Source organism: Penaeus vannamei, chromosome 34, assembly GCF_042767895.1.
Source record: "Penaeus vannamei isolate JL-2024 chromosome 34, ASM4276789v1, whole genome shotgun sequence".
NCBI lineage: Eukaryota > Metazoa > Arthropoda > Malacostraca > Decapoda > Penaeidae > Penaeus > Penaeus vannamei.
Window position 1 is genome coordinate 25,342,872 of NC_091582.1, and position 10,397 is coordinate 25,353,268.

The 10,397-nt window shown below is 34.6% G+C and overlaps 1 protein-coding gene across 2 annotated transcripts in view; it reads left to right on the plus strand.

The window, feature by feature from the left end:
* LOC113809316 (unconventional myosin-XIX) overlaps nt 1–10,170 on the plus strand; it is a 19,879-nt gene extending 9,709 nt beyond the window's left edge. Inside the window, exons 10-20 of one of the 2 annotated variants that reach the window (XM_070113323.1) lie at nt 1,717–1,873; nt 2,396–2,520; nt 3,069–3,176; nt 4,282–4,299; nt 4,448–4,633; nt 5,330–5,555; nt 6,037–6,127; nt 6,446–6,577; nt 6,854–6,954; nt 7,112–8,115; nt 8,287–10,170. In XM_070113323.1, the coding sequence (XP_069969424.1) occupies nt 1,717–1,873; nt 2,396–2,520; nt 3,069–3,176; nt 4,282–4,299; nt 4,448–4,633; nt 5,330–5,555; nt 6,037–6,127; nt 6,446–6,577; nt 6,854–6,954; nt 7,112–8,115; nt 8,287–8,385 (2,247 nt within the window). In that variant the 3' untranslated portion in view covers nt 8,386–10,170. The remainder of the gene's footprint in view (nt 1–1,716; nt 1,874–2,395; nt 2,521–3,068; nt 3,177–4,281; nt 4,300–4,447; nt 4,634–5,329; nt 5,556–6,036; nt 6,128–6,445; nt 6,578–6,853; nt 6,955–7,111; nt 8,116–8,286) is intronic. The other variant, XM_027360861.2, reaches the window with a different exon arrangement.
* The last annotated feature ends 227 nt before the right edge of the window (nt 10,171–10,397 follow it).

The window sequence follows — 10,397 nt, forward strand, 5'->3', positions numbered from 1 at the left end:
TATTATTATTATTATTATTATTATTATTATTATTATTATTATTATTATTATTATTATTGTTACTATTATTATTATTATTATTATTATTATTATTATTATTATTATTATTATTATTATTATTATTATTATTATTATTATTATTGTTACTATTATTATTATTATTGTTATTATTATATTTATTGTTATTATTTTATTATTGTTATTATAATTGTTATTATAATCATTATGTATAATCGTTTCTTGAAGCTAAATAATCCCCTTAAATTTTATTGATTGTATTGCCTCATATTTCTTGTTTTCATGTGTGAGATAGTCATTTTTTATCAGTTCTTATCAGTATGTTGCAAGATTATTTGCAATCAATGGCTTTGTAGGTATCTCTTGTTTCTTGGCTCAGTTTTGTCAAGGTTACTGATAAGAAAGCTTTGTTACTTTTATCTATTTAGGTACCTCCCTACCTATCAATCTACCTACCTACCTATCAATCTACCTATCTACCTATCAATCTACCTACCTACCTATCAGTCTACCTACCTACCTGTCAATCTACCTACCTATCTGTCAACATATCTATCTACCTACCTACCTACTTACCTATCTGTGTACTTTTACCTGTGTACTTACCTACCTGTCTACCTATCTACCTATCAACCTACTTACCTACCTGTTAACCAGTCTACACACCTGCCTGCCTAGTTATCTACCTACCTACATACCTACCTACATACATACATACATACCTGTCCATATGCCTGCCTACCTGTCTACCTACCTACATACCTACCTACATACATACATACATACCTGTCCATATGCCTGCCTACCTGTCTACCTACCTACTTTGAAGGTATGAGTATTATAAAGGGGTGCAATACATGCAATCTCACACCCTAGCTGGGTATAGGGTTCCCTCACTCACTCACCCTCGGCTCACACCTTCAGTGACCTCCCTTTGACCTGAGTTGCCGCTTCCAGCCCTAGGGGTGGCAGAGTGGTATAAAGGGGTGCAATATATGCAATCTCACAGACCATGTGCATTCATATCTAGTGGCCGCTTGGTCGCCATGTGCGTGCCCCAGGCTCGCTGCCCCTCACTTGGTACCTGATGTTTGTTCTAAATATACACCAAGCCATGCCACCAGCCAAAGGGTGGCAAAGCTAACCTAAGTTGACCCAACTGGACTCTCTCACTCACTCTCTGACGATCGCCCGCCCTAGCAGGGCGTGGGGCTCCCTCACTCTCTCACCCTCGGCTCACACCTTCAGTGACCTCCCTGTGACCTGAGGTGCCGCTCCCAGCCCTAGGGCTGGGAGTTCCACCCAGCGCCGTTCTTCGTGTATCATTATTCTTGTGTATGTGTTGTAACTCTTAGCAATAAAGAGAACAGCCATTCAGTGTATCACTGACGCCACCTGTACTTCAACAACACTATAAACAAGAGGTGTTAGTACCTCCTATAAGCATAAGTATAGCTATGTGATCAATTATATCTGTAAATACATTTCTTTTGTGATTATATCAATATCAATTGCCACTTTATTTCTCTGTTTATCCATCTCGAGACATCTCCCTATCTGTCTGTTGATATATCCTCCTCTTTCTATCGATCTTTTCATCTATTTGTATAGACATGTACATATCAATCTATTGTAGAGATAGATGTACATTTTGAAGTTGTGTATGTAAATTTAGATAGTTATTCTCTCCCTCCTCAGGTGAGTGTCTTCCACAAGCCATGTGAAACAGAAGCGCAGTGCGTGGAGAGAAGGGACGCTTTGATGCAGCTCATTTACGCCTCGCTGTTTTCCCATATTGTCACATACATCAACACCCAAGTCAGCGCACACAGGAACTTGTGGTCACATTTTTTAGGTAAGGTCCCGATGGGCTGTGTTTATAAGGGTGATTTATTTATAAATTTTTTCACTTTGTTTTTATTGCTATTGCTTTTTGTCATTGATTTTTGTTTATTTTTCATTTTTTTTGTTAATTAATCTTTCATTTAGTTTGTTATTATGTGTTTATTTATTTACTTATTTGTATATTGATTTACATATTTAGGGTTGTTTTGCTTAATTGGAATTCATTAACATAGAAGGTTACAGGTGGTTTATGCGAAGTAAGTAGTGTTGCAAAGATTTTCCCCCCGAGAATGCCTTATAGTTTTGTAAAAGTGAAGTGTTCGTTTTTTCCTTGTACATTGCAAGTGCTTTCTCTTACTTCACCCAAAGTAAATTTAATGCTTTGTTTGCATTGACTATTTGTTGAATTTTCTGTCCAGGTAACACTCAAGAAGATACAAATCACAAATCCCTTATTTAGTTTCTGTATGATGTGATGTGTATGTGCATTTAGATGATGCATTTATTTATTTTTCCGTTTTTTTTATTGCAGGTGTATTGGATGTTTATGGTTTTGAGACTTTTGATCAAAATAGTCTAGAGCAGCTGTGTATAAATTATGCAAATGAGAGATTGCAACAGGAGTTCATGTATCGATATTTGGCAGCGGAACACCAGGTACTGTGTGAATGAGCTTTGAGAACTGTTTTTGCTGTACATATGATGAATTTTAGAGGTGCTTTTTAGTGATTAATGTTCTCCAAATTGTTATACAGCATTACATAAACTGCAATTATTTTTTTAACTATGGTTTTATGGATTCATAAGGTTTTTATTTTTTTTATATAGCTATCTTTATGATAAAAAGTAAGACATAAAGAACTATAGACAAGAAATTGATATAGAACAAGACATAGAAACCTATAGATTAGCTTTATTCTACTCCCCGGTTTCCTTGTGCTGTAAATGAGATAACTTGTAACATTATTTCTGATAAGAAATTAGTTTTAACACAACATATGTATCTTATACTCTGATGTAGGAATTAGTGCTAGGAAAGTCCATTATTCTAATTGAAACAAGTGTCCGGTACTGCTTTGTACTTTGTGCTCAGTGTTACTCTTGGCACTCTTAATTTATGCACAATTCTCTTCTCTTGGTGTTTAGTTGGTAGAATATATGATTTATATAATGTAGCTTTCTAATTGCATTGATTTATCTTCCAGGTTTTAAAAGAGGAAGGATTTCTAGATGTAGATGTTCCCTACACAGATAATACAGACTGTGTCGTGGCCCTGGACTCCAACATATCTGTTTTTGCCATTCTGAACGAGGTTAGTGGGGCTCACTAAGGTAGAGCATCATTAATGGGTGTTGGTGATAGTTATGCTTTTCAATGTTTATTAGATTTTTTTTTTTATATGTGTATTATTATTTTTATTATTTTTTCATTTATTTTTATTTTTTATTTATTTTTTAATTTTTTTATTATTATTATTATTATTATTATTATTTTTTTTTTTGTATAAAAGGAAGAGATGGGACCAGAGAGTGTCTTATTTAGAGTTTTTGAGGATGAATTTTATCCTGTTGATATATATATATGCTTAATCCATCGATATCGGGAACTGTGGTTTTGTTTTATTGGTTATTAGGGAGTTTGGTGCTAGGCCTAGTTTTTGTTTGGGAAATTATTATAATTATTAAGGTGTTTATGAATTATTGCTGCTATTCTTTGTTGTTGTTGTTGTTGTTATTATTATTATTATTATTATTATTATTATTATTATTATTATTATTATTATTATTATTATTATTATTATTATAATTATTATTATAATAATTGTTATTATTATAATTATTATTATTATCATTATCATTATCATTATTATTATCATTATCATTATTATTATCATTATTATTATTATGATAATGATAATAATAATTATTATTATAATTATTATTTTATATTATTATTATTTTATATTATTATTATTTTATATCATCATCATTATCATTGTTATTGTTGTTGTTGTTGTTGTTGTTGTTGTGTTATTATTATTATTGTTATTATTATTATTATTATTATTATTATTATTATTATTATTATTATTATTATTAATATCGCTATTTATACTGTAATGATACTAATAGTAAAAATAATGAAAGCTCTTTACCCAAGAATTCAAAGTAAGGGCCAAATGAAAAGGAAAGGAGAAAAACTATAGTGGAAATTTCATGTATAGTACATGCTTAGATAAATGTGGATAGATGAATGAAAAAGAATGTAGAAAAGTGCATAGTGATTGATAAAAAAATATGAGAGATAGATTTGAGACTTAATTGTGTGTAGTCTGCCTATTTTCTATTAGAACCTAAGTGAAGAAAAGCATATGGATATGCAGCCTAGTTCAGATGATTCTCTTTACATGCATTAAGGGTGTTTTAGCTCCTTATGTAAGTATATCAAGGTATCCTTAACTCTGAAAGTTAGAATGATATGCATTATTAATGGATTCATATATCTCAAAACTCCTTATTATATACAACTTGCTGCCAGTGGCCAAAAATTGCGTATTCTTATTCCAAATTATTCCAAAACCAGGAGTGCCAACTAAAGCGGGCCCTGAAAGAAGACGAGGCGTGTGACCGCGTGTGCAAGGCCCTAGAGGACACGGGCGTTGTCCATGCTCCCTCATCACCCAAGCGGAAAGCAGGGTTTGTGGTCCGGCACTATGCAGGGCCTGTCAAGTACGATGCCAAGGGTCTGTTGCACAAGAACAAGGATGAGGTGAGGAACTGGGTGTCTTTACTTCACACTTCCTTTTGTTTTGTCAGGAGTTGATTTGCTTATTTTACTTTTTTTATTGTTGCTTAGATAAGTTCTTTCATTTTTGTTTGTTTATCTTGGTTTTGTTCAAGAAATGATTTTTATTATTATATATATATTTTTTTTGGGTGTGTGTGTGCTCTAGACTTGATTCAGTTTGAGATTTTGCAGTGCTCTTCTATTTAGATTTGTATTGCTATTCTTGTAGTATCCTACTAAAATGTTATATGTTACATCTCACTATATATATATATATATATATATATATATATATATATATATATATATATATATATATATATATATATATATATATATATATATATATATGTATATAAAGTACATGAACTCTTACTCATAAATGCATAGTATACTACATCATTATAATTATTACCTCTATTGTACACATTACTCACATATTAACCTATTTTTAACAGTTGGTCCCTTTGTTGTATTGCATTCATGTGTAGCATTGCATGAAGTACCCTGTAAATTCCTCTCGGCCATCTAGTTTTAAAGAAACATAAAAGAATAAGATTTTGTTAGAAATGCCAAGAAAGACACCAAGACAGTCAACTAGGAAAACATTTCAGTGATCCAGTTGTACCCTTTTTACATAAAACAAACAAAAACGAAAACAAACCGTTCCCCTCGTAGGTTCCCCTTGAAGTTAGAGGCTTACTAGCAAGCAGTAGCCAGGATTTTGTTGGGGGCTTAGTGTCCGACACGAGTGACGTGGACCCAGAGAGTGGCCGACGGACAACACGCAAGGTTACGACCCTGGCCAAGTTCAAGGCTTCCCTGGACACCCTCATGAGAACCCTAGCCAGGTGCGACTTGCACTATGTCCGGTGCCTCAAGCCGAATGCTGGGTCATTGCCAGGTTGGTTATGTTTGCATGCTGTGTCTTTGTTTGTTTTTCTTATGCCTTTTTTAAGCCTTTTTTTAAAAATACTTTTAAGGCTTTTTTTTCTGCTCTTTGCCTCATTTTTTGTGGCTTTCATTCTTCTCTTCACTTTGCCAAGCTCCTCAGTTACTTCTCTTCAGACATTTCCCTCATTTCCTTACCCTCCTTTTCCTTCCCTTCTATCTTCTTCCCTCTCCTCTCCTGCTCCTTCCTCTCCCATCTTCTTGTATCTCCTCTCCTCTCCTCTCCTCTCCTCTTCTCCCCCCCTCTTCCTCTTCTCTCTTCTTGTATCTCCTCTCTTCTCTCTCTTCCTCTTTGCTCTCCAGTTCCTCTCTGTTCTTGAGTATCTTATGACATAAAAAAAAAAGGAAAAATGTAGTCATTTACAATGTTTTTGTTTTTACTTATTTTACATAATTTGTTTTTATGTTAGTTAATTTGTTTCTCCATATTTCAGGGCAGCCTGATACGGGTTACATTCTGCACCAATTGCGGGCGTGTGGCGTGATTGAGACCGTGCGAATCAGCCAAGCTGGATATCCAGTAAGGTGCGTTGGTGGGAGGAATATTCTGTTGTTTTAAATCATTAGGTTTATATTAGGTCGATATTACTTTTTCATATGTATTTAGGTGGATTGGTGTGTTGGTGAGCATTGGTGTGGAGGTCTCTATCATATTGTTAATAGTGTTATATTTCATGCCAGTATTAAGTGCTCTTATTGTTGCTGATATTTTAATTGCCTGGTGGACTGGAGTGTGGTTGTAGTTGATAAGGCATTGTTATTGTCGTTTTTCATTATATAATTATAGTTTTCTTGATTATGGTTTATTATGATTTTACTTTTCTTTATTGTTGTTCTTGCCAGGATCTCCTATGAGGACTTTATCTCCCGCTACGGCTGGCTAAAGGAGGAAGATGCAGTCGATGTGAGCAAAGAGATAGCCAAATCCATGCTGGGGACCACACAGGAGGGCCACATAGATTCTGTGAAGTGCAGGTGAGTTTGGTGATTTAAGATTTGGTTTTGGGTTTAGGGTGGCTGTTTTATTTTTTCTTATGTAAATGTGATTGAGTGTTGCTGAGCTGTTTGGTTTACTTATTTATTTATTTTTGATAACATTTATGACATACAACTATATATCCTTATTTTGTTTCCCTTTTTGTATCAGTAATTTAGGAAATAATTTATTTGTCCTTGTTTATTATCTTAAACTTTATTATATTCATAGAATCTGATAATTGTCACTAACACAAGATGATTCCCCATGGTCAGATTTGGCCGGACGCGCATATTCCTCTCAGAGAGTGCTCTTCACACCCTTGAAGCAGTGAGGGAACTGAAGCGGAGAGATGCTGCGACCTGCCTTCAGAAGTGTAAGTGCTGTAATTTTATTACACTTGGAAAGAATATTAGTAATTTACTTTAGCATTTTTATTGAAATTCTGCTTTAGTATATTATTTCATGAACTCTTTTCTTTGTTTTATTAGAAATTGATATTGGGATGTTCTCTCATTTTCCTTTTCTTTCAGTTTGGCGAAGATACAGATGTGCAAGAAGATACAAGCTTGTAAAAGTAGCTACACTTGTTATTCAGAAGAATGCCAAGAGTCTAATTGCAAAGAAGAAATACCAGAAACAAAAGAAGTCTTGCATTGTAATCCAGAAGCATGTAAGAGGATTTTTAACACTAAGGAAGTACTTACAGAAGGTGAAGGCTGCAATCACTTTCCAAAAATATTGTCGTGGCTGGATTGCTAGAAGGAGATATGAAACCTTGGTACAGCAGAACTTGACACGTCCATTCTCAAGGCAGTCTATGGTTTCCATGAATAGTCTAGGGTACTACAGTCTTACAACATCAGTTTCAGGTTACAGTATTAACCCATCGCTCCATGATGTGAGTCCCTGTGATGCAGCATATGGTGAAGGAGCTGTTGGTTTAGGAGGAGATGCGCTGCGGGCCTATTTGTCCCCAGAACACCGAAAGAGACTCCTTGAAACCGAGGAGTCGGGTATTGAGACTGACACAGAAAGCATCAATGGCGATGTCACAAATGCTGAAACCAAAAGACCACGAAAGCTTAGGCGGAGAGCCCAGCTGCAGCAGCTTCTTGGGGAAAGGAGGAAGAGTAAAATCCCTCGTGCTGCGAGTGATGAATCATTGGATGACATTTCAGGGAGTCATGTGAGTCCAAGCTCAGGAGTGGAGTGTTCAGGCAGTCACCCAGATGGGATTGGCGATGGTGCTAACAGGTCGAAAAGTCCCGAGAAGGATGACCTGTCAACACAAACGCCCTCATCCCCACTGGCAAATAACATCAAGAACTTTGAGGAAGACATAGTGGCTGCAAAAGAACCACCGAGTCAAGAATCAACTCAGAGGTTGAGAGTTGCAACAATGCGAAACTTTGAAGATGTTAATGGGCTTCTGAAAGATTATTCTCCCACTGAAAATTTACAGATGGTCTTGCCTAAACAAAATTTGTCCCTTTTCTTCAAGGATGGAGTGCTTTCTTATAGGCGTATGCCAATGGTAGGTTGAGACAGTTGTTAACTTGATGAAAGTGCTAATTGCATGATCTAAAACTTTTTCATTCCTTTTTCATATAGTGGATATATTAAAAAAAAAAAACAGATACTATGAAATATTGGGCAAGTTAATCAATAGAATGCAGTTAAAGTGCTGTATCTCCCTCCATTGCAGGTGAAGATCAAGTTTCACACCCGTCAGACATGCTTACCATTCTCACACCACCTTCCCCACCATGAGAGGCCCCAGGGCTTTTGGGATGCTATCCGCTGAGTGAGTGTCTTTGGAGACGTGGCTTTTTCATTAGCCATGACATTTTGAAGGATTTCTCCATCTGCTGCTGTCAGCAAAAGTGTGTTTCATAGGTTGTTAAAACTACTTGTTTTGGCCACTCCAAAGGCTCTCTGATTGTGATACAATGCATTTAGGTCTTGAATTTTTGAGATGGTTGTAGTTTCCATTCTGTGCCAGTATTGTGGGCTGCTGTATTATAGGTTTCTTTTTGTGAGCTCTTGTAGCTATAGTGAAGGTATCTTGGAATAACTTGAGATATCCTTTTACTTTTTTAAAGAATTATTTTTCTATTTTGTCATTCTTGTGTGACATTACCCAAGGGATGGGAATACTTTACTGGCAGTTAATAACAGTCCCTGATACTGATAGGGTAAAGGAATGAAACATAATAATACCAGGTAGGTTAGCCATGAGGTGGGGCTTCAATGAATGAGTGTATTAGGTGGCATGACATTGGTATGGCTTATATATCATGTTGTTAAACTTCTTTTCTTTCTTTTGATTTAAAACTAGAGCTATCTCCACATTAAGCATAAAATCAAATCTCTCTACTGCAGTATGCAGTGAATTTTGCACCACTTGTGGAATGCTTATTTTGTTAAATGTCATTATATCTGTGTTGTGGTTCAGAATTATATGTTGAAAAAATATTTTTCATGTACAGCAGCTCATCATACTACTTGCCTATGTAGGAAAGTCATAGTTAGTTATTGTGTATGTGGCTAGAATCAAGTGGTGTTCATTGTATGTGTATTACCAAATTTAAAAAATCTTTAGATGTCTGGTGCTTTTGATGAAAGACTTTTTTATATATAAGGTCGTCTTCCACTTCTGGCCTGAAGTAACGAATTTGTTGCCATTTACTATGCTCTCCGAAATATTCATAACTTGTATCCTAGAATCTTTCAGACTCTTTATAAGTCTGTATTTTCTATTGAATGTGAATTTTCAAGGCTCCACCACTGGAAATTAATAGATCATGGATGTGACTTAAATTTCAGACATTATTATCGATATTAGTAGATTAGCATTTTTAAAAAATTATATTTCTTATGCAATATGGCTAGTCACCAATTGTTTTTCTGTGCTTTAATTTATAAAGTAATATTGATTTATAGTGTTTTACAATATTCAAGGGGGACAGAGCTGTGGCCTTAGAGCCATTTTAACATTCCACATATACCAGAATATTTAAAGGCAAACAATATGTATTTTTGCATAAAACTTCTGACTTTAGATCAGCAGTCATCTCCATGATAAAGTGGGAATTATACTTGGTAAATCTTTTTATATTATTGAATGATATATGAACAACGATTTTTTTCTTTCTTTCTTTTGGCTGTGACGTATAGTATATAAATCTTTACATTAGTTAGTGAATAGCCATACCATGTGTTAGTGCTATTGTCAGCTCAAATGTATTGTATTTTTGGTTATACTAGTAACTTATTATGTATTCATTACACAAGAAGGATTTCGCAATTATGATTTTAAAATAATATTTGTGATGGGTGTGCGTATGGTAAGACCAGTAACAAACAGGGTATAGGTAGGTTAATATGTATGTTCATTTACAGCACATGGATGTGTCTGGTAAAACGTTCTAAATCCTTTGGATTATTGAATTCCAAATACATTAAATGGAAGGGAATTTTGGGATATTTTACACTAATCATATTCAAGTTTCTGGTTGTGAATGTAGTTGTTCTTTTTGATTCAAGGTTCAGGTTACTCAGATTAACAGAAAATTTAGAAGAAAAAAAATCAAAAGATTGGTCATAGATCTGTTTGCTTGAGAAGTGGTAAATATAAAAAAAATTATAAAATTTTTGAAATAATTCTTAGACTGTTAATTGGATGTATCACTTGTTCATAAAAGCTCATTAATGGGAAGCTGAGATGTTGATTTAAATCTTTGTAATCTGGAATACAGGCACTAAAGGTGAAATAAAAGACATATAAAAGGTGCTGCCTTAAACTCTGTAAGGTTC